This window comes from Tympanuchus pallidicinctus, unplaced genomic scaffold (assembly GCF_026119805.1).
Source record: "Tympanuchus pallidicinctus isolate F22 unplaced genomic scaffold, pur_lepc_1.0 scaffold16, whole genome shotgun sequence".
Taxonomy (NCBI): Eukaryota; Metazoa; Chordata; class Aves; order Galliformes; family Phasianidae; genus Tympanuchus; species Tympanuchus pallidicinctus.
The window spans coordinates 24,995,428-25,020,335 of NW_026294679.1; the positions used below are offsets into that span (position 1 = coordinate 24,995,428).

The 24,908-nt window shown below is 35.6% G+C and overlaps 2 protein-coding genes across 11 annotated transcripts in view; one reads left to right on the top strand and one right to left on the bottom strand.

The window, feature by feature from the left end:
- CTNNA3 (catenin alpha 3) overlaps window positions 1-24,908 on the top strand; it is a 420,268-nt gene that overhangs the window by 104,713 nt on the left and 290,647 nt on the right. Inside the window, exon 8 of one of the 9 annotated variants that reach the window (XM_052678014.1) lies at window positions 3,354-6,689. The exons of the other annotated variants lie outside the window; for them this stretch is intronic. Coding sequence (XP_052533974.1) covers window positions 3,354-3,377 — 24 coding nt within the window. The 3' untranslated portion in view covers window positions 3,378-6,689. Of the gene's footprint in view, window positions 1-3,353; window positions 6,690-24,908 lie in introns of those variants that run through there. 9 annotated transcript variants of the gene reach the window in all.
- Window positions 7,713-24,908, bottom strand: part of LRRTM3 (leucine rich repeat transmembrane neuronal 3) — an 80,709-nt gene continuing 63,513 nt past the window's right edge. For both annotated transcript variants that reach the window (XM_052678030.1, XM_052678029.1), the window contains one exon: window positions 7,713-7,922. In XM_052678030.1, coding sequence (XP_052533990.1) covers window positions 7,713-7,922 — 210 coding nt within the window. The remainder of the gene's footprint in view (window positions 7,923-24,908) is intronic.

The window sequence follows — 24,908 nt, forward strand, 5'->3', positions numbered from 1 at the left end:
ATTTTGTTGCAGGTAATTTTCTGACCAGAACTAGATTCTGTATGGCTCCTTTCACTCAAACTGTGTGTAACTATTCAGTCTATGCTGCTTCTCCTTTTAAGGAGCCTTATTACCCACAGGCAAAGGTAATCTATCTTTTCCTTTAGCAGTTCCCCGTTTCACAAAAGAAATTAGAAACGATTCATAAGATTCTTCAACCCACAAAGTCTGCCTCATCATCCCTAAATCACATATATCTGACTGCAAAGCAATTATTTTTATATGAATTTTGAGAGCATTTTATTTTTTTTTCAGTGTGCTTTTACAAAAGATAAAAGATGCATTTAAGAAAACGAAAACTATTGTTTTTAAACTTATATCCACAGAGTAAAAGCCGTTTTTATCAGAAGAAAGACTAATGTATCTACCTTGATGTCTAAAACCAGAAGTATTGTAACTGAAAACATGCCACCAGTTCATATGGCAGTCTCTCTATCTATCTGTTTCTCTATATGTGTATGTGTGTGTTACTGTCCTACCCTTCTAATACAACATAACATCTTACTCATCTTTTCTTCTGAAATGGCTGATGAAGTAGACAGCATGTTTAATCTAGATGCCAATGTGTTAACTATTTTTCCCCCACAGGATTGCATCTGATTAATGTAAACAAGCAGTTTAATCTGTACCTTCCTATTTTCATTACTTCCCATTTGCTTGATTTTATTAGCCTGCTGTCATGCTGGCCAGTGTCATACTTTTGTCAAGTTCTTTGGAGTTATTCACAGCTGGATCTTTTCACAGAATCTCAGAATTGTTGGAAGGAATCTCTGAAGATCTTCTAGTCCAACCCCTGCCAAAGCGAGGCCCCTCTACAGGGGAACTTTCTTTTATGTCTGCTTCTCTTACTGTTTCTTATTTTACCTTTCCTCATTTTTGGCTATTAATCTTCCGCTAGTATAGATTAAAAAAAATTTTAGTTCAATGTATTTTGCAAAACTTGTGGTGTAGTAGAAGATGGTTTCCAATGAAATGGTCCATTTTTGGGTAACTTTAAAGAAGATATTGCCTTTCTGCCCAAGTAGTAACTGTAAGGTTCTCAAGAGCTGTTATTGGCAGTTAGCACTTCCCTCTTCTTCTTAACTGCTGTTTTGCTTGTTTATCTTTAATGTCTGGGAGATAGAGCTGAAAACTTAGAAAAGGAGTAACTTATAAGATTTCAGTTAAGTTATCAGTTGTTTGGGAACTGCTGAATCGTGGTCTGAACCTCTGATCGATTACCTGAGGTGAGCAATGAGTCAGCCCTGGGAGCACAGGTGAAGGCAATTCACCTGTGCTGGGCAAGGGGTGGAGCCAGACTCCACCTCTCCTAGACCCGTTTAAGAGCTGGCTACGAGGAAGAAAGGATCTCTTCTGGAGATCCTCTCCTCTGGAGTTTTTTAGTGAGCCCGGGATACAGGTAAGCATTCTATCTATTCTCTTTGGGTATAATAATTGCTTAGCTAAACTCTCTGGTATATTTCATAATTATAACATCTGTACGTTTAGTGGTTATACATCAGTAAATGCCACAATTCATAATTTAAGCATTGGACTCTTATAACGTTTTCTTAGCTTTTGAATTATTTTCCAAGTTTTCTGTTTTTTTGACTTTTTGCATATTACCTAAGAAGGATCTTAGAATGTAGTCTAGTGAAAATAATCTGAAATATGTTTTCAATTTCAGTGGGTAGAGCTTTTTTTCCTCTAGAGAAATGTGGAAACCCAAGAATTCTATGGCAAAATGTACACGAATATTGAATAAAAGAATGAACAAGTTCTGAGGAGTTGAGCAGCAATTTGTATTACAGTTGGCACTTGAAATTAAAGTGATAAGATATCCTTGAACAGGTTGACTGAATAGGGGTGGATCTTACACTGGCTTAAGAACCAGTTACCAGCAAAATTCCTAGTATTTTTACAGAAATAAAGAAGTGGAAGAAAGATTCAGGAATGTGCAGCATAGAAATCTGTTTAAGCCACAGAGTAGTTAAGTTCCTTGCATAATTCTTATGAATTCTAACATTTTAGAAATGAAAATAGGAACTAAATCATACTGCTTATTCTCAAAAAGCATCACTTTGTACTATTTATTATTTTAAAGCTATTTTAGGAAAAAATAGTAGTGATTTCACATACACTGTATTTATTTTTATGGAAGCTTGACATTTTGGAAACTCCAGAAGTAATGCCTCCTATTTTTTTTTTTCCATGGAAGCCTGCATGCTACACATTTAAAAACAAACAAAAAACATCTGTACCAGCAGAAGTGATAACTCATTGTCACCACTACTGAAATGCACCACCCACCATCTCACTGTGCTCAGTTCCACTATTTAATCTCAGTAAATCTCCGTAAAGCTTCAGCAAATATCAATAAATGTGAATGGGTAATTTTTTTTCTGCACGGAGGAATTCAGTTCCACACCTTTACTTGAAACTCATTTCTGTTTTGTCAGACTGCCCCTCTGCTGCTATCTGTAACACAGCAACAAAATATAACGTAATCCTGGCAGGAAGGTTCCAACATAAAAAAAAAAAAAGGAACTGTTACTTTTATAGCAGCCGATGTATTTATGAAGTCCAAATTATTTGACTTGGAAATACATTTAATTGATGCAATCACTTTGGGATTAGCTTGGAAATAGAGCTATTGCTGAATTGCATCCTTCATAAAAGTTTGTTTCTTATGAAATAGAAAGTGAAAATCACTGTATAGAAACTGGAAAAACTGTTCTGAAATAGGTGAACTTTGAATTCTTTCAGTATTCATTACGATAGCCTTTTGTCTGCATTGGTCATTTGATATTAATAGAATTGTGATGCTGATCCAGAGAAAGTCCATATGAATGCAACATTAATACTTGCTTGTAAGTTACCATCATTACACGTGTCACATCTGTAGTGGTGGCACTCTCACAATTATATTACATTTCTAATGTAACAGACTGCATATAATGAATACATGTTGCAGACCCCTTTCCTGTTATACAACAGGTGCTCTGTTGTAGTTAACCATCTAAAGACATGATTTTAAGAATGATTTATTTGCATACAAAATTGGTGTTGATAAAGTAACTAAGTTCTATGCCATATGGGATTTTCAGTTTTACATGCTGCATTTCAGATCCACATAAAAATTCTCATCAAGGTTCTAGTGGCAAACTGTTAATTCCTCAGGTATTCATTAAAATAACATTAATCATGAACTCTGATGTTCAACTTGATTTTTTTCAGAAACTTTATAATTCAAGTGAATCAGGATCTATAATTAGAGCAGAAGGATAGAATTTGGCCTTATGTTATAATAGCACTATCAATTCACTTTTTTTTAGGTATTTAAAGATGATCTGCTTTAGATGTGAATCCCATACTCCAGCCTGCATGGAATAAGAGATTCATGCATCCATTTCTCGGTTGAAGAATGTTTTGCAATACTTTGTAAGAAACACGGTTGTTTTTTTTGTTTGCATTCAAACTTGTGATGGACTTGAGAAAGCTGAAAAATTATTCTGCTTTCTGGTGTGCTGAATATTGTCTTTAAGTAGCTCCCAGTGGGAAGTCTGATCACTAAGTCTGTGGGTTTTCAGATAATATCTATGCTTTAGATGACTAGATGGATGTAATTCAAACTACCAGAAAGTCATCAGTCTGTCACTACTAATTATATGATAATCCTATTTCTTTGTCAAATATGGAAGTGAAAAATAATTCTATTACACTGTCATTCATTTGTACTAGAACAAAGAAAAAGTGACTTTTTTTTGTCAAAGTAAATTTACTTTTTACAGGACTTATGAATATTAAAAATTTACATGACTTCAAAGGGCACTGAGGAAATTCATAGAGCTATTAAAACACCATCTGTGGCTTTCTAAGTCCCTGCCCTACAAATAGCTGATGTCTGATGGGGCTTTGTGGGGATATATTGCTGCGTGCATTCTTTAGATCTCAGAGAAACCTTTTAATTACGTCATTTGACATCGATTTTAGTTAAGGATTAAAAATAAATAAATTCACAGTTTCTCATTAAAACTTGCCGCAATATCATTAGTATCACTTTTGCTGGAGTTATCAATCCCATGCTTTTCCAGTTAAAGTTTCTAAAATCGTTAGGTGGAAAATAGGGCTGCAGGCATTAGTGTTCTGAGTTACATTAATGTCTGATGTTGGAACCTACGTGGTTGTAAGTAGAGCAAGGTAGTACACGACTTGTGAGGCTGGTATGTTTGTTGTAGTTTGTTGTATGTTGCCATTTATGATGCATCTCAATTGATATCTAGCTTTTATTTTTATGTTCCTTGGAAATAGTTTGTATAAAATATTATACTGTAAATTTTGATCACTTTTTAATTGAAACAACCTTTTGCTTATTTGTATTGATGTTATTTTGGTGTTTGTAATTTTAGTATACTAGAATGTATTTAGGGTGTTTTGCAGTATGTGGTGATCTGTCAAATTAATCATAAATCTTCATCTGTGCATTGTTCCTTAGGGAAGGCCTCCATTCAAATGCTTCTGCTCAACTTCCTAATGGCTGTTTGAGTTCTGTAAACTACTGTATAACAATGATCCACTGATGGAGAGTGTGAATTGTTACTTATTGATTTGTTTAAAATTGACTGGTTTATATTTATAGAGGTTACACTATTCACCAATCCATATATTTTAAGCATTTCTTGATAGAATAGTTTACCCAGATATCATATCACTTACCTGAGAATGAGATTAGTATTGTTAGCTGCATCTATTTCTATTTTATGAATCTAATTACAAAGGGAAATGCTGTATCAAACTGACTTGTAAGTATTTGAATCCACAGGCTTAGTCTATTTTCTTCTTGCTATATTATAGCTCTAGGGCTTTTTTTATATGATACATTTTTTGTTCCTTGTGGTCCAAATCAATATATAGTCAACAGTAATCTTCTGGAAAGCCAATGTTCATACACCTAAAGTAGGATCTAAGAGTAAGTCTTTTATCTTGGTTAGCTTTACCGAATTTTTTTTTATAGTATCTTTAGTTTAGGAAGGTACCTACCTGACATTTAATGTCCTTGTAGACTTCCATCTTGCTGAGAAAAGCAAGTTCCAGATTGACATAGTCCATTAAAAACAAACAAACAAACAAAAAAAACCGAAACAAAAAACCCCAGAAAACCACGGAATTCAGTTACAGATATAGAAATGCTCTTCATTTGGTGTGGATACGTATGTATTCCATTTTGTGACCAAGGGAGCTGTGTCTCTGTCAGAGCAGTGAAAGCAAACATGAGATCAGAGAGTGGCCTAACTGGGTCACAGGGGGCTGAGCTCTACAAATGCCCAAGGAATTGATTGAGATAGTGCTACTGCTTTTTATGTCACCCTGTTTTTCTTCCATTTTCAATTGGTATCCTGATTTAATGCAAATCTTCCAGGAGGGATATAAGACAAGTCATTAATATATGCCTCATTATTAAGAGAAAGTAGCAAAGGGAGAAACATTTGTGTTATGTAAAGATGTTTGTGTATACACAGTTGTTTCTTCAACCAGATTTGCCAACAAATAATTCATCTTAGCATAAGAAAGATTTGACGAAAAATAATTTATCTTAGCATAAGAAAACTCATAGCCCTAAATTCATTAGAGTGTCTAATAATAGAAAATATTCCTGTTGTACAGTTCTTCACCAACTAGAAGTATTTGGAGCCTTTAAACACCTGTGTACTTTGAGTAATAACATCAGTGCCAGAACCAAATTAACGCACTGTGAGGGCAGGAGATCAAAGAAAAGAATGAGGATAGAGTAAGAGTAACTGAAACAAGATGATGTTGAAGCCTAACGCTCAGACCAACTTTGACCAGAATGATTGAGTATTAAACTTTAAAATAACTTTGAAATAAAGCAGTTCACTTCTTCCTGGAGTATGAATGTCACTCAGCTCCAGAATTATGCCTGCATTTTTTCTCCATTTATAGTTAGCAAAGTATTTTCAAACTGTGAAATTACAGCACTGAAGACAATGAGTAGAAATTCAAGGATACGCATACTAAAGATAAGAAACTGAAACGTTGAGTTTTAAGATCAGTCTTTGAAAGGCAAGTAAAGTTTTGAATAGCAAATAACTTATGCAAAATGTTACAAAATGTAAAACGCTAAATAACCAATACAATTTTGATGCTTCAGAGTTGCTTTAGATTTTGAGAAAAGAGCTGAACTGTAATTTTAAATTTCAGTCTTCTGCTTTGAAACTACATGAAAATGTGGTGGGATAAACATTCAGAAAAATGTATTGTGGTTATATAATTTCTCTTTATTATAAAAAGTTGCTTCACCATATGAAACTTTTTTCTCTTGTATTTTGGAAGGCTCCTGTTCCCTTTTATATTTCACCCAGTCAGCATGATATAATATGAATCTAATTTCTGTAATCTTTTATGATTACATCTTCAGGGTTGTGTTGTAGGAGTTATACAGTATTGAGAAGTCTTGAAGATTCAAAACAAAACAATGGGATATAAGAATACTTAAGTATTAAATGGTAAACAATTAAGCAATGTAGTAATCGTTAAGACTTAATACTACATTTGTTGTATTCAAAGATTTTTTTTTTTCTCTTCTCTTGATTCAATGTGTTAAAAGACTGTTTACCTTCACCATTTGGTCAAAATAAATATTTTTCTTCCAAGTAGAGGCTTCTTGAGTTTGAATAATACTTTATGTTCCAGAACTGGTATAATTCCAACTTTTGAGGGCTTGTTTCTGTTACTGCATCTGTAAACAACTGTCTGATAGAAGAAGGTTTTGGCCCTTGTATCTTTACACTTAAATACCAATGCTGATTTGACAGGCTATCATTTCAGAACAGGTTCTGTAAAGACAGCTGCCTGTTGAAGCCTCCTTTTCATTTTGTCTTGCAGAACAGTGAGACTTTACAAAACTTCGTCAAGAATGATTAACAGTTCCACTTATAAACTCTGTTCTTAAAATACCATTCATCATTACATTTCTTTGATTTTAAAAATAAGTCTGCATGTATGTCAGGGAAGTCCAAGGAGAACTGTGAAATTTTTGTTGGCTTTCTTTTATAAGAAAAATTGGGTATGTATTTCAAGAATTTCTTTGATGTCTGAATAGTTAAATCATCCTTTTGGTTAATACATTACTTCTGGAATAAGTAGATAAAATTCTACACTTTAAATATGGTAAAAATGGTGCATATTCTGCAAAGGACAGAATTTTAAGCTATAGGTTTCTGGGCACAAAAGCAGTAATAAAATGATCCCTAAAAACAGAGTAACTGAATAACACAAGAAGTAACTTTTGTTAATTTAAAACTTTAGAAACTGAAACTTGTAAGATGTAATTAAATTATGGTACTGTACATACCAGCTGTTCTTGGTAATTGAAACTTTACAATATGAAAAATACATTACATCTGTACAGTTTATACAGGCAGGTAGGATGAGTTTTGAAAAAAGATTCATTTCAAGGATCATACTTTGAAGTCAAAAAATACTGCACAACTTAACTAATTACAAATTGTAGACTTGAAACAATTAACCTTTGTGGATCTTTTAAAAATTAAACAGGGATCCTAAAATCCATATTATGACGTCTTCTCACTTCTTGATATCGTTACACAGAATTTGGTTGCAGCTTCTGCTACAGGGAAAAATAAAAATCGCCACCACCACCAACCCCCCATAAGTTAAGCCAGCTGCTGACTGTGTTCCTTGATTCGTGCTGCTGTTGTTATTGTGCTCAGATCCAGATCAGTTTCTAGGTGTGTTTCCACTGCTTCTTCTTGGGTGTTCGAGTTGTAGGCCTTGTGAGCAAGCAGTTCATGATGTACTCCACAGTAACTTATTGTGGGCTGATCATAGGCAAGAAATGTTGACACATTCATAGCCAGTGGTATCTGGGGGAAAAACAAAGATGAAAAACAGCCAGTTGCCATGGCATAATCCAATTCTTCTTGCCTGAATCTGATGTTGAGATAATGGTCTGTCTAAAACACTGAGTAAAGGTGAATGTAGTTCTATATGTGAAAAGATTTTTTTCTTTCTCTCTACCCCTCTATTCCCTCCACCCCAATCCCACTCTGGTCTTTCCTAGGATGTTTTAGGCCTACTAACTATCACCTTAGATCTTACATGAATACAAATGGGTTTGAGGGTGTGAGTGATACAGGAATCATAGGACTGTATTAAGAAGCAATTGAACTCAATCTATAGAATATAATCAACTACTGCTAATATCAATTTATCAATGAAGAGAAAGGCAGGTGACCCAATTGGGGATAAATACAATATTTGAATTGAAATTTAAATGGCTTTTCAGGTTAAAAATGGCACTTGCTTGAGTTACTTCAGTGTGTGCAGTATCTTTGGTCTCATGGGAAATACCCACCGAGCAGCATGCTTCTGGTTACTTGTAGCATCACCACGTTTTTGAATCTAGCAGCTTTCAGTAAATGTAGGGCCATACTAGATGGTAGTTTGAACCACTTTTGTGCTATGGTATCTGTAAATCTCTCATTAAGCAGATTTGGCTCAAATGCTTTAGACTGAAAAGTTATTACTTTTTGACTGCTTTCTTAGGAATTTTCCACATGGTTCAGCATAGGATTACCTAAAATATTGCTTATAATACATGAAATTAGAATTTTTTAATAAGTATTTTTACTTTTAGTTTTGTTCATATTAGAGTAATCAAAAAGATTAAAAAGGACACTTATGTAGAATGCATAATCTGTTCATTTTAGGCAATTTGTGGTATTCAGCGCAGTTATAAAATTTCCCATATTTTACTTCTGGTATACTCCTCCTCTCTTGTTGCATCTTCTTTCCCTCCCTTAAGTATGTACAGCCTTTTGTCTTTATTTCCTGAAGTACCCAGGTTCTGACTATTTGCAGCATTTCTGTGTTTTGTTTTTTTTTTTTAAGAGTTTGTAAAAAAAAAAAAAGACTTCTGGTCACCCCAGTTCATACCACAGCTCATTTGTAAACATAATGAAGGGCTGCTACCAGCTGCTGAGTCTCTCTCCTTATAGTCCTGGTCATAGTCTCCCTGATTATAGTCCTGGAGACATTAACCCTCATGACATGGAAATTAGATAAAAAATAAATAAAACCCATCCCTGTCTGTATTTCCCTTGTATTTTCCTATTGTTTTCCTTCTGATAGTGCTAAGTGTCTGTAAAAGTTCTGCCTTTATATACCTCCAATTATTTAAACTTAAAAAAAATCCCAACATTAAAGTAGTAGTACTGTAGCACTTGTATTGATAGCTCTCACCTCTTTGACTACAGTTTCATCACTGGTGGTGTGTGAACTTCAGATTGTTCACAGTTCAGGCTTAGATTAGGTTAGCATCCGAAAAGACTAGGCTTATCTCAGCTCTGCAGTTTGAAAGCTATAATGTACATTCAGGGAAGCATCTGTCCTGCGAGCTGAATTTCATTGCTTAGTATTAAATTTCTGTACAATGTCAGGGGAGAAAAAGTTCCAATAACCTTATATTTTTCTGGTAAGAATATCTAAAACTTCAGGCTTGTTTTAAGTAAAAAATGCAGCTAAAAGATGTGTATACAAAACTGTGTAGCAAAACAGAATTTAAAAATTATTAAAAAGTCATCATGTTCAATTCTGACAGGAATTTAATCCAGTTTTTGGCATGTGAATGTTTTTGCATGTCTGCTTTAATTCTCATAGGAGCATGAAAGCAAAAGTTGCCACATATCAAAATTAGCTTTTTTAAGAAGGAAGGAAGAGATAGTTTGTTTTTGACTTCTCTCTGGCAATCACGAAGAGCTGCAAGAAGCAGGATATTTGTTTGAGATAGCAGAAGTATATTTGCTGCTAAACAGATATAAACTGATAGATGGGGAATGCTTCTAACAACAGATAAGTATCTTGGTAGACAACAAATATGGGTGAATTTCTAGCAAAAACATGCAGTATTTATTGAATTGTTGGTTTCCTGACAGTGTTTTTATCTGATTGCTAGACCTTGGCTTGGCTGCTTGACCTTGGCTTTGATAAGAAACAGAATTGCTTTTTTTTTGGTATTGCATATAGACTTAAAGGAAATATTTCCAGTTTTTGGTATTTTCTTAAATGTGATGCATATGTGGTGTTCAAACTCCCTGGGAGTGAAATTCAAGACTCAGTCATAGAACCCTGGAAATGAAGGCTGTGGAAACTAAATGCTTAAGGGCGTACCTGTAGATCTGCAGTAGCGTAATATAACCATGGGAAAATATGATAGGGAAGAGAGGGAAGAGGAGTGTTATCCATGGAGATCATGGATAGAGGGAGCTGAGAAAATGCAGCTCATGAGCAAAAGGGTGGATGAAAAGAACAAATTAAATCAAACCCTACAGTGGAATATGAGAATGAAATGAGGTAAACATGGAAGTAATGGAAGCGATGGAGTTGTGACATAGAATTCTGAAAATATATAGAATGTCATTATAATGTAGGCATGAGAATACAATACATTAGTATATGCTCAACATATGAGAATTGAACCTTATCACAGAATTGTAGGTATGGAAGGCACCTCTGGAAATCACTGAGTCTAACCCCCTGCTAAAGCAAATTCCCTTATAGCAGTCAGTGAAGTTTTGCTATTGGCTTCAGTACATAAGTAAATAAATAAATGGCATTGTAAAACCATGAAGGCTTTATTAGTATGAATAAAAATTAAATGCATTATTCTTGACTACAATGAAGAATCATGTTATTTCAAATGACAACACAAACCTGATAATTTTCCATTGTTTTGACTTTGTGATACATTTTGCACATTATTTAAATTTATCAGAGGTTAAATTTTAAGTAGTACTATTTTAAAAATTTTTAGGCATATAAAAAGGAAAAAGGATTTGGAGAATTAAAATGCCTTGAGTTTATTAGATAGGGAATAGATTAGAATAAATTATAATGAATGTATTTAAGAACTCTTACCTAAATTGGCTCTTCCATGAATCTCAACAACTTGATTTCAGACTTTGAATTTCAAAATGAAAGCCATTTTTATCTTTGTTTGGGAAATCCTTTTGAAATCCTAGTTTTCCTGTTTGCCAAACCTAGGAACCTCACTGTTGAATGCTGCTCTAAGCAAATCATTACTGAAGCCTTTTTAATCGTGTTTACAATTCAGCATTTCCCAGATATCTTTGATTCTTCTCTGAATAACTATTTTTCATTACCTTGTTCATTTGTAAATGAGTTGTCTTGTCGTTTTTGCCTCTTGCACAGTCCCCTCTTGACTTTCCAACTTGCTTAGTTCAAACTTCATGAGGCCTTTTTCTTCAGCATGATTAGAAACCCTTACCTGTTCTCGTGAAGTACGCTCTGTCCTATTTCCTCATGTTTCTCATCTGCACATTTCCTATCTCATTCCCTCCTTTTTGCTTCAATTTCTACCTTGCACAAAGGGAGGGCGGAGGAACAGTTTTCCAGATTTTTCCATTTGTCTAATGTTGTCATGGTCCTCCACAAATGCCCTGTTTTCACATGAAATGTTGCAGGGGAATGTAATGCCAATCCCAGATTTTATCACAGAACTTTCATAACATTTTTTCCTATGTCCTGTTTTCCTTCCCAAGGGTGACTAATTTTTACCAAATCCTTCTTGTTTGCCCTGTTGCACTGTCATTTTACTAATAGCGGTGTAACAACTTGGTTTTTACTTTCTCTTTCTGTAAGATAGAGAGAAATACTGCATAAGAACTTAATCCAAAACATCAGCGCTGCTGATGTATAGCATATAGCAGTTCTGTGAATTTTTGGTCTCATCTGTCAGCAGCTACGTCAGCTCATGCTGGCAGACTAAAACCAATTTTATATGCACATCCAAATATAAGTTAGAAGCTTTGCAGATGCTCTCTTTCTCAGCTGTCCATAATATTGATTACTACACAAGACTTAGCAACAGTATTCATTCCAGCTTCTTAGTTGGCTTCTCCTTGAAGCATTCCTTAGAAAGTATTATGCCAGGATGGCTGCAAGGTTGTTTAATATCTCCTCTCACTGCCTTCTGCCCTGCACACCTACATTTAAATTCTCTGTGATTTAGACATGTCTTGCTTGTAACAAGTCCCTTATTTCATCTCTCTAGTAGCATATGCAAGGGCTTTCTCTGAAAGCCCTACAGCTGCCTGGTATGAGTAGTGAAAAAGAAGCCAATTTCTTTCACTGTCTTCTTCAAGCAAGCATTTACTTAGTGCTGTGCCATGAAACAAGGGAAAATTAAACTCAAACTTCTGTTGAAGGCGTAGATAAACCTGTTACAGCCAGCTTGTGAGAATTATAGCGTCACAATTCAGATTCTCTTATTTCCTCTCACAAATTGCAATTCAACCATGGGGGAAGGTTACCAGTAGATACTTTTGATGATGGTGGTGTTTGTATATGCTGTGAGTGACCTTATTGTAGAGAAATGAGCAACTCAGAAATTAAATTCTGAGCCCTTTGAAGAGCTGTAAATGATGGGTGCCTGCAAAACTTGCCAGTCACTTTTAAGGATCTTGTTTTTTCTTTAAATATAAATAACTTGTATATTCTAAGGTGGTTCTTTAGAACTTGTGACTTCATATTTGAACCTTTTAATGTCCATACTGTGATGGCCTGGGAAGGAGCAGTATGTTGTTAGATCAATTGGTCAGCATGCTGACAGAAACTTCATGAGGCACTGGTGTTAATTTGCCCAATTTTACCTCTGAATGGCATGGAGGTGTTGTACAAGGGAAGAAAGCACAAAGGGATAACATTTTCAATTTATTTTCTGCTTCTTTCAAAATAAATTCCTGCTCACTCCAGGCTGAAGTTAAAAACCTATAGAAAGGCTTTTAACGATCACCGTAGTTTTCATCAAATGACAAATTGTTTTTTGTGCAGATGTTAATGCTCTCTTGGTGAGGGAGAATTGTGTTTTCTATTCAAAGGACAGTTCACTGCAAATATTGCATTACTTCTAACATGATAATTTCTGTTCCTCAAAATAACTTGCTTTTGCTACTGTTTTCCTTCTCAGTAAATCTGGGCAATAAGCACAGTAGTGATGTGCTTCACATGCTTTGCTTGGGTGTAGTAATTTTTCTATTCCGATGTCTTATCCTTTAGTTACCCAGCTCAAGGTTCCATACTGTGAGAAATATTGTGGAAATTGTGGAAACCAGTAGTGTTACTTACCATTTCCTATTTTGGACCTAATCTTCACTGTTGTGCCAGATCAAATATATGTTGCAACCATACTTCTCTTTATCAGAGAAGGAGAATAACAAGGAAATAGGACAGAGGATAGGTCTGCATCACGTCTGTCCATGTTTTAAGCTTTTTAGCCATCTGTTCTGTCACACTGAACATGAGGACATGTTGTCTCCATGGCAATATAAGAACCATATTATTTCAAACCTCCTACTGAAATAGCTGCTGTTTCCAGGCCTTACTTTCAGTTCTTGTGGCTGAGAGCCCTGTTTTAGCATTGATTTAAAAACAAACAAACAAACAAACAAAAAAAAACCCCAAAACCCTACACTTTAGTAAGCACGTGATTAGAATTTATGTCCAGTAGTCCAGTTGTATTTCCTTATTTTTCCAATCTTTATCACGGATTTTGAGTAATTCATGATGCAGCATATTCCCAGAGTATAAAAATCACTTGTAAAAACAAAGGTCACGCTCTGAAACTGGCTGACAAAGAAAGCTGATTGTTTGTTTGTTTGTTGAGCGGTGGGAGAGAATACAGTGAGCATCTAGCCATTGTTAGCCGCTTCCATGAGAAATACAGGCAATTTTTATTATTTCAGTGAATGTGGATTTGATATCACAGAATCACAGAATGGCCAGGGTTGGAAGGGACCTCAAGGATCATGAATATCCAACCCCCCTGCCACATGCAGGGCCACCGACCTCCTCATTTAATCCTAGACAGGCTGCCCAGGGCCCCATCCAACCTGGCCTTGAACTTTTCCAGGGAAGGAGTATACATCTATTAAGAATAGGATATCTATTAAGAATAGGATATTTTTCTTACTTTAGCTGGTTGTTCACTTTTTCATGTTAAAGCACTCAGGATATGTTATATAGCTGCTGTATCTAACTATGAAGACTACGTTCTCACCTTTCTAGATGAAAAGCTGATATTCTTACAGCTCCAATAATTGGCTTCTTAGAAAACATTTAGGAGGCTTGGTAATGATGAAAACATAGACGTCTTCCTTTTTATACTTTGCTCGTTATCTCTCTATTATCTCTGAATTATTAAGCTTGCTTTCTTCTTCCCTTTTATTGTTGTTTCCCTCTTTCTGTCTTTAAGAGAAAGCGTCCTTGTTAACTGTATTTTGTGGGATGTCTCTGTCTTCCTGTTACACTGTGGTTTTTGCTGCTATTTGTCCATTTCATTCACCTTTGCTTTTCTTTATAATCTGCTGCTGCCTTGGGCTACTTTTTTTTTTTTTTTTTTTTTTTTTTTTTTTTTTTAGTGAAGTATCCTAATTCTCTTTTGCCTTAAGTGTCAAAATGTGGTCTCCTGACTCAAGGAAAGGAGCCAGAAAAGCAAACTGGTGCACAAACTCAGAGTGAGACCACCAATTCTAGTTCTGTATTTTGAATATATGAGCTATTAGCATTGATATTTATATAGTTTCATAGTGCCCGAAGTCCAGTCTTGCTGATTTGTATGTGGATGTAACTTGCTTAACAGACAAAGCTGATATGATATCTGCATTATTAATAGTGTTGGCATAAATCAGAATTATGTGAGATAAGAAATATTTGCTAAAGAGACCTTTAACTGTGAAGGGTGGAGAACTTGTGCTATTTCTGAGAGCAAGGAACAAACCTTTATGTATTCTTCTAGTTTGATTATTCCCTCAGCTGGTTTTAAGTAGTATTAAGGCATTAAATGGTCAGTGCTTTGATGTGAGATTTTAACCAGTTTGAGTAAAGCAGTGTTCTCTGGTGCACAGTACTCTTAAGCTAATAAATAATATTAAAAGATCTAACCTACATTCATGGCTTGCATCAGCTTGTGATATGAGTAGTATTATTTCAGTGACCAATCCAGACTTGCATAGAAGAGACATAAAATTTGCTTTAATCCTGTTTTTTGTTTTGTTTTGTTTTATTATCCCAAAGCTCCTTGAATTATATGGCTCAGATCCAAATGATGGTGGAAAGTGACAGGACGAGGGGAAACTGCCTTAAGTTGTGCCAGGTTAATTTTAGGTTTGATATCAGGAAAAAAAATTTTGCAGAAACGGTTGTTAAGCAGTGGAATAGGCTTCCCTGGAATGTGGTTGAGTCACCATCCCTGGATGTGTTTTAAAAACCATTTGAATGTGGTATTCAGGGACATGATTTAGCGGGAAGTTGTTAGAGTTAGGGTAGTATGGTTAGGTCATGATTGGACTTTAATGTCTTTTCCAGCCTGAGCAATTCTATGACTGTATGATGTTTCAAGTACTGTGTTCTGCCTGTTGATCTTTAAATTAGTAGGAATAGTCCTTTTGGGGTTCAATTATTTGTTGACATGGTTTGTTTATGATAGGAGGCATTTTTTTTTTCTTTTTAATTTATCTTGTAACTTTTAACAAGCATATTCCCAGAGGAACCGTACATCATGGAGTTCAAAAATTCTCATCCTTTCTATCTTCCTTCTGACCTCCATTCATGCTTCTGTGTTTTCGTATATACATAACAGGCAGCTAGTTTTTTTTTTTCATTTGTTATTGCTCTCCACTACTCTCTGATTTCCTACAGAAGCAAAAGCTGGGAGATCCTGCGTTGGCCAGAGTTAGAGCCATCTGCAGCTGTATGTTAGTGTCGTGTTGAAACTTGGCCAATGCCAGAGCATCACAGAAAGCTGAGGGGGATAGCAGTATTTATACAGGTCATGAAACAAGGCTACAGTTAGGGAGGAGTCCTTGTTCTGTCAGGTGGATTTGTGCTGCTCTAAGACAGAGTAGGAGTGGAAAGAATTGAGCTCTTCTCAGATTTTTTGAAGGAAAGCATCTTCATGTTTCTTTAAAAAACAAAAAACACACACCTTTGAAGAATGCCAAAATGGTAGTGCAGTTTGGCAGAGGCTGTCCCTAAAGGGAATTAAGTTCTTTCTCTATTAGATGAAGGCAAATTGACATGTTTGCCTGCAGAAAAGAGACTTCCCAAAAGAGTATTGGGAAAAACAGCCCGAAACACAAAAGGAGCTAAATCTAAGGATTTCTTGCTGACAGTGTCTAAAATTCATAGTGCTTAATAGATGATTTAAAAACAAAAACAAAACTAAACGGAAAAAGATATACTCAATATTCAAATATAATACTGCTGCAACAGACTAATTTTATGGAATTTACTATGCAATGACAGTGTTTTCTTTTTTTCTGCAAACCACTGTAATTTCCAAAAAACTCATCTGAGGGAAGTTCTTACAACTATACATGTTAGTGAAGAAGCTCTGCATAATAATTTTAGTAAATTAAATAAAGAGATGTTTGTTAAAATTGGAAGGATTTTGTAATGGAATGCTAACGTTGGATACAGCTGAAAGAATGACAGAGGTTAATATAATTTATCTCGTGGATAGGGAGCACTGTGTATGTGGTTCTTTCAGTTCTCAGTAAAGAATCTTAAGTTCATTATGTTTATGTGACAAATATAAAGTAGTTATTTTCTGGCATAGTGGACAATAGTGGCAATATAATATTTATTTTCCTTAATTAAAACATGTCCATATATACTATATTATTTAGTATTTGTACTAATTAAGCACTTTTGTGGTTTTTTTTAAACACCTTGCCCTCTGAACGTGTTCAAGTTGTCTTCATATCGTGTTTATCATAGAATCCTTAGAGTTGGAAGGGATCTCTGAGAACCATCTAGCAATGAACAGGGACACTACAGCTAGATCAGGTTGCCCAGGGCCTGATCCAGCTTCGCCTTGAAAGTCTGTAGGGATAGGGCATCAACTACATCTCTGGGCAACCTGTTCCAGTGTCGAGCTATATACATTGGATTATTTCTATGGTTAAATAGCAAGGGGGCGTAGAAAATTTGTTGTAACAGGCAAGAGACCAAAGCTGACTAGGGTATTTAAATAAATAAAATCCAGGAAAAAGTTGTCTTAGACCTTTTTGGTTCATTGAAAATGACCTTAATTGCTGGCTTGCATGGTTCAGAGAATTGGGATTGGAGTTTGGGTGATTAGCCCACTGCGGGAGTTTCCAAAAACAATTAGGAAGCTGCTCTTTATCTCTGTGGCTCACTCTGTTATAGACCTCATGGTGCAGGAACTTGCACAGCGATAGCATAGAGAGTACCTGTACTATCTGTATCTGGGTTAGTATTACCCTTGATGGTACCTTTGACAAATGGACCTTAAAAACCCACCTTCCTGTTGACACCAGTGGTATTTTTAATGATAATGTGTATTTCCCTTCAAAGTGATGCCTCTGTCCAGAGAGGTGGTGGAGTCACTGTCCCTGAAGGTATTCAAGCAATGTTAAATGTTGTACTGAAGTACATGGTACACTGGGAAATATTGGTGATAGGTAGATGGTTTGTCTAGATGATCTTGGAGGTCTTTTCCCACGTTGGTGATTTTATGATTGTATGAAAGACATCCTAAACTAATGAGGGAAATGATAACTCTTAAGGATATTCATTTAGAACCATATAATTAAGCTCAGTCAGTTTGATCTTTTCTAATACTCAGTCATACAAATCTGTTTACTTTCCTAGAGTATCTGTTGGAAGACAGAGCAGTGTGTGCTTTATCTGCAGTTGTTCTTTAGGTGTTCTTTAGGCTTGTACTACTTTTGGTGTTGTGGGTAGGCAGACAGTGGCTCTCTTCAGAACATGTAACCTGAGTTATTAAACAGTAAGAAACTCTTCATATTTAATGAGAGCTCAGAGCAGATTTAAAGGAACATTCAAAGTGGGTCATGTGCTGCATTCCTAGTGGAGGAAAAGAATGGAGTGCATTTTTTTCAAACAAGTGAACTCTCATCATTTTCTTGTTCCATTTAGATAATTCTGTAGATAATTCTGTGAACAAAACTGAGGTTTTGTTCAGATAGCTTATTTGCTGTCAGAATAAACAAGTAAAGTTGTTGACAAACAACTTGAAGGGCTCAAGAAGTAGATGCTCTAAAACAGCCTAGCTGTGTGTAAGGACAAATTAAGCAGAGGTATCCTAGGTGTTCATCAGTCTGCTTGGCCTAGTGTTGCTATTTACTGCCTGCCAGTGGCTGCAGAAGCAAGATAAAGATAGAAAACACTGTGCTGGTTGTAAAAGAAATTGCCATCTGTATTTTCAGAAATATGATGATGATGTGTGAGCCATTCTTAATAATGGTATGTGCACATAATAAAATGATGCTAGTTTTAACAGTGTTGATAAATGTACATTCTGAAACTTGTAGGCTTTACCTGCATCTAATTCCAGACAAATCCTGCTGATAGAATCTTTGATGGAAAATTCAGAAACAAGAGACTTCAGATACACAATGATTTAGAATGAAGAGTCACTTAGGATTTTTCGAGTTTTTCACAGCGTTTTCACTATGGATTAGAATTTCTTTATTCTAATTGTTTTTGTTGCACACAATCTTAATTAAAAAATAAATGCAATAATACGAATTTTCAAAGTTGATTTTTGAAAAGTTAATTTGAGGATTAAAATGGCAATAGTGTTTTAAAATAATGAGTGCATTTTTGTATAATGTAGATGTATTTTTAAAAAATAAATATATTTCATTAATTGGAATTTTCTAATAGAGAAATCTATCTATATGGTTTTGGCCAATTCTGTGTACCTCAAGATTAATTCCAAGGACTGCTTTGTTTGATAAAACAAGTCATGCTCTCAGCATTATGGTGTTTGTGGTGTAGTGCCATGTCTCACCTAACATCGGATTCAGATATAAAATACAATTGAGTTTGCTAATCACCTTGATACAATGTTTAGTGACCCTTACTAACCAAAGGACTTCATTAAGTTGTCATGAAATAATGTAATCATTATGTCAGTTCTTTCTTATCATCTGGCTGCTTGAGCAAACCATTGTTTAGTATGTTATGCACCAGTGCACGGCATGATTCCCACTTTCATGAGTTTCAGTTTCTTTAGGCTTTTCTGGTTCCTTCTTTTGGAATACAGTAATAAAAAATGGTGTGGACTTTTGCTTGTTCCATATGAAGGGCTCTGATGCTGCCTGTTCTACACAGTAATGAAAATTTCAAGGCCAAACATGTGAGTAATGTGGCTTTATGTAATAATAAATTACAACTTTAATACTTATTAGGCATAAATAAACCAACAAGAAGTCAGATAGTACATGTCTCTTCTTTAGAGCACTAACAATAGAATGCTAACAGCTTATTTGTATTTGCTTGGTTTTGATTCACAGTTCAAGTAGCATTTTGTCAGTGAAGTAAGAATAGGATTTTCCTGCATTTGTATAGTCACAGTGGAGTGCTCTTCTCATTCTACTATCCTAGGTAATACAAGGTTACTTCTCAAAAACTATTTTAGAACTAATGGTTTCAAGCTATGGCAGGGGAGATTCAGGCTGGGCAATAGGAAGTATTACTTTTCAGAAAGGGTGGTCAGGCACTGGAATGGACTGCCCAGGGAGGTGGTGGAGTCACCGAGCCTGGGGTTGTTCAAGGAAAGGCTGGATGTTGTGTTGAGGGACATGGTTTAGTGGGAGATATTGGGAACAGGTGAACGGTTGGACTGGATGATCTTTTAGGTCTTTTCCAACCTTGGTGATTCTATGATGCTATGATTCTATGATTCTAATTAGAAGGTGCTCACATGCATTTGAACTGTTCCCTGTGAAAGTGCAGCATGTTTAAGGTAGAGTAATGGTCTGATGTTAAAAGACATGCAGCAGCTTCGATGCCTCTTCAACAGAAAATTGTTGTAGTGCATGCTAATGCACCTGAACTAGAGATGCAAACCCCAAGTCCTCTTAGGTGTTGACTGTAGGTTCCTGGTGTGCAGCAGTTGGTGATATTTGTGGGCCTGGATCTATCCAGCCCGATTAAGAGCAGTTGGGTCTTGGAAGTTTGGTGAAGCAGTGTTGCACTCCTCAGAAATGCAGTATGACTGCTTGCTCATCATGATGCTTAAATGTGCAGATAGCTCTGCTTTTCACTCAAAAATAAGAGTGGGCCCAAAGAAGGGCTTGTGTGCTTAAAAGCTGCACTTTTCCTCAAATTCATCAAGTTGCTCTAATAAAGAAAACAAGCAAACAAACAAACAAAAAACAACAAAAACCTTTTTTTTTTCTTTTTTTCTGTGAATCCTCCTAGTATGAAGTATGTGAACCACAGCAACAGAGACAGAAGTCTGTTTGAAGGAGGAAAAGCTTCTATCTCCTAGATAAAATCAAGCAAAAAGCAACCAGTAGAGAGTACTTAGCTATTATTCATTCAGTTTTTATGAAGTAACCTTATGACAACTTTCAGTAAATGCCTACCAATGTCTAAATGCCTACTGCCTTTACAAACAGCCAGCAAAAGCATTTGAAAAGCCTATATCTTTTGAGATATGATTGTGTGTTCCCATTGAGAACAGTCTTGGCTAACTTTACCACTTAGAAACCCCCTTTAGATTCATCTACTTTGAAAACCTTAGCATAATGTTTGCATTGCAAGAATTTGCATGAGAATGACCAAAACAAAATTGATTTCTAGAACATGCTTTTTCGAAATCTGGACCATCATTATTTATTATTGCACACCAGATGGGCTGAAAACCTGACCAAATTTCACAATCAAATTTCACAGGTAAAATCTATTTAAACATACAAAACATTCTTTTAAATATTTGGACAGACTTTTTAGTGAGATTTTAGAATAAAGGAGAAACATTTTATGCAACTTCATTTGATGGAGAAGGTTGCCATCTTTTTAAAAAATACTTTATTTATCATTTTGATTCTTTTTGTTGTGTGCTTTGCACATTAAAAATAGATGAACATAGAACTATTCAGCTGTGCTAACCAAAAATGCAGATGGCTAGTAACAGAAGTCTGCCAGTCTCTCAAGTCTGTATTGGAAAATTCCCTGCAAAAGACTGTTTATCTTGAAGTTACTGAAGATAGTTTGAATGAGTAACGTTCATTTTTTACCAATGGATTTTAGACTTGTACAGTCAACATTTCTTTAATCTCATGAATGCTAACAAAATATTTTATAAATCACATGAGTATTCAGATATAGTAATATTGTTTAAGAAAAGGATTTGATTCCAGGGAAGCTAATGTAGTTTTTAGTGCTGTTGTGATGGTTCACTGCTTTGTGAACCAAGTGTGTAGAGCCTGCTCCAAAGTCAGGCAGTTGGTCTTCATTATGTAGAAGTCTATTAGAAGTCTTTGTCACTATGGTGAACCAGCCACGTGGGCATATTCTCAGTTGAAACCTGCTTTACACAGAACCTGGGCAGCCACAATTTGACTTTATCCACACTCTGGTTCCTGGCATTGATAAGAAATGGAACTAGGGAAGACAAATTGCTGTTGTGAAAAAACTGCTTTTTCCTAAGACTTTCTGAACTTGGTGGTAGTCTTTAGTTTGGCCATCTGTTGAAAGAGAAAGGTGACAAATTAGTTGTCATGATTTTTAGAATATATGGCTGAATTATTGATTGCTGATGTCAAGTGCATTAATATAAGTATGATTTTTTTCAATTAGTGAGGGATGGCTTGAGAAAGAAGTTACTTTAAAGTAAACTGTCCTGTAGATTTATTTATTCTGTAATAATTGCCCAAGAAATTACTCTTGCTTTCAATACAAGGTAGTCCTAGGTAATTTTCTAGTCAGTTAAAATACTACTTGGCATTTTCTCTGTTTTCACCATTCCCTAAGGTATCAAAAACTTGTCATATCAGAAGGTGAACTCTTTGACAGGATAGAAAGATGCACTGATGAGTCTTCTGGATATCTGGAAATAACTGAGCAAAGGTACTCTTCTCAACAAAGTAAATCTCTTAGCCTACAGACCAGTGAAAATGCTCTTTAAAGAGTTTCTGCAATGCACTGCAGTACACAACTGCTAACTTAAATCTCAGAAATGGTAGTCAGGCCATAGGGCTGTGTGTCATAGGAGTACTGCCAACCCCTCTGCCTTTTCACAGAATCACAGATTGTTTGTGTTGGAAAGAATCTTAAAGGCCACTCTGTTCCATCCCCTGCCATGAGCAGGGACATCTCCCACTAGATTAAGTTTTGCTGGTAAGCAAGCTCAGTCATGTCTGGTGTACATCCTTTCTCTATTGTTTTATGTTCTACAGAGCAAGTTTATGCATAGCGTCTTGCATATCTTCTAATATAGATTTAAAGTGATTGCTTAAAATTCACTCATATTGAAATACTAACTTGTGGTTTGAAAGTAAGAAAAGGAAATGATAACTCTGTGCTGAGTGTTACTGTTATCTGCATGTTACTAAGAGGAAAGATGGAAAAAAAGCTGTTGAAACCTACAACAGAGATAAGAAGTCAACTTCGAAAGAGTTTGACAAGGAAAGGAGGAATAATTAAATTTGAGTTCATTTTGTATTTGTAGATGCACTATTCAACATCCTATATATGCAGCTTTTTCGGAAAATGCCCTCATTCAATTTACAGAATAAATATCAAAACCACCATAAAGCTTACAAAGCACTCTTTATCTTTTTTGTTTAGAAAGAAAAATCTAAACAAGCAAAAAATTAGAGAAAAAAATCATGTAAGAGAAGCTTTTTTTTTTTTTTTCTGGGCTGGTGCTTTTCATTAAATTGTTGAAATGTTCATGTCTTCTCTGAGACATGGTGTGTTTTAATATCCACAGCCCAGTAAGACTTTTTAGTTTCCATTTTGTTTCCGTTTAGTTTCTGTTTTATTCAATTGATATGTAGCACATTCATGCAAGTTACTGAAAGCAAATGGAGGTGCAAACAAAAAATATCCTTAAAGCATTGAAGTCCCTATTCTTAGTCTACCTGCCTTTTCTATTCCTTTCTGTCCCTGAAGATGCTCGAGCAGTGTATGCTGCTGTTTCATAATACCTTTTTGCTTCCCTGCAGCAAACACAGTCTCTAGGCTATGCCATTTTTACTGCATATGTGAAACCAGATTGCTATTCCTGTTGCATTTACAGTACTCCTTTCACTGATAGTGTTCTGCTGCCCCAAAGGTCTGAATTACATTGATCTGATGCTTACAGCCTAGAAATAAAGCCAGTACAGATACAGAAATAAAGCTGTACAGAAGTTTCCTGACCTAAAGAAGAAAATAATTAACTCTTACAGAGTTAATTTTCAGATAAATAAAGGAATGTAAGGAAATTGCAACATAGCCAAAATATGGGAAGCACAATCTTAGTGCTGGGATGGGATCTCTGAAGAAAAGCAGCACAGTGCATATGTTGTAAGAAGAAGGTTTTAGGAAGCTGTGGTTGTCTGACTGAGAAGAAAGTAGTGCAATGAGAGCTGGGCTAATTTGAGAGCTGTAGAGCTGGGCTTGCAACCTAAGGGGATCTTAGCTTTGCAAGCTATATATCTTTAATTTTCTTTTGAAAATATCCTTTTGGAGAATCATCTCAATACTCTCCATCAGCAAAACTGTTTTTCTGATAAAGTTTCTATTTCTTGAAGCATTATGCGATTTATTGATGTATCACTACAGTGTTGCTCTCCTTGGTTTGAGTCCTTTTAATCTCCCTGTTGTGCTATGATGATAATATATTGAGTTCTCCGCAACACTGTGGTAGCTATTTAGATAGATGCTTTTTCATTTCCTTTTCTGCTCTACCTGAGATGATACAGCATTGCTGTTTTGTTTGTTAATGAGTCTTGTCTCTCACTGGGCATCCATTTGTACGTGAAATACAAGCCTCATTTGTTTGTAACAGCTCCATCATATGGACATGCTAATGTGAGGACTGGCAGAGCTTTTCATCTATCTTCATTTTGTTTTCTAATCTGGAATGTATTTTTCCCTTAATTTTGTGGAATCTTCTGCTTTCGTTGGCAGAACTATATGTTCTTTTTTTTTTTTTTTCTTCTTCTTCTTCTTTTTTTAAACGTTGTAGGATTATTAATACTTTCCAGTGCATTTCTAAATTTTTTTCTTCAATCAGGGCCAACTCTAACTTGATGGAACTCCAGTGGTTGCTTAACCAGCAAATTGTTTAACAGAAAACCTCAGCGAGGATATAGTTTCTTATAATTAAAATACTCTTACTGTTCCTGTCAGCCATTCTTTCCCTTGCTCAGCGTTGCCCCACCACTTCAGACAAAATGGATAACAATAAAATTAAGAACATCTCTAATTTTAACCCTGTCTCATCCAAATCACCCAGACTTTTCATATATGATGTTAATGTGCCATAAGATTGGATGGGAAATGCTTTCCATGTCTCAAAAGAAAGTATTATTTCTTTATTTCCTTGTAAGAAAATAGCATCTTCACACTGCTGTACTGTGGGGGAAAACCAGCCTGTGCATATGTGTCCACTTTTGCACTGCAAAGTCTGTTACTGAGGAACTCCAAAGCCAGGGTATCAAGTGAGTGTTAGGACTGCGTGCTATGGAATCCATCAAGGGAATAGATGCTGATGTTTTCAGCTGGTGCCTTAAAGACTGGCCCATCTTGCACTTTTTCTGAGGCTGTGACTGTCAGGGAAAGGAAAAAGGTTATGAGAAAATATTTAAAACATCTCAGATACTCGTTTTTGGGAACTAGCTGCCAAGCAAATGGTAAGATAAAAAGTAGCTAACTTTCAAGATGTTTTTAAAACACAATCCATTATTAACTCCCGGAGTGTCAGCAGGTAGCTGAGCTGAGCAGACATGTTACTCCATTTACCATACTGCACTGTGTGCTATGATTGTTAATTGTCTGAACAT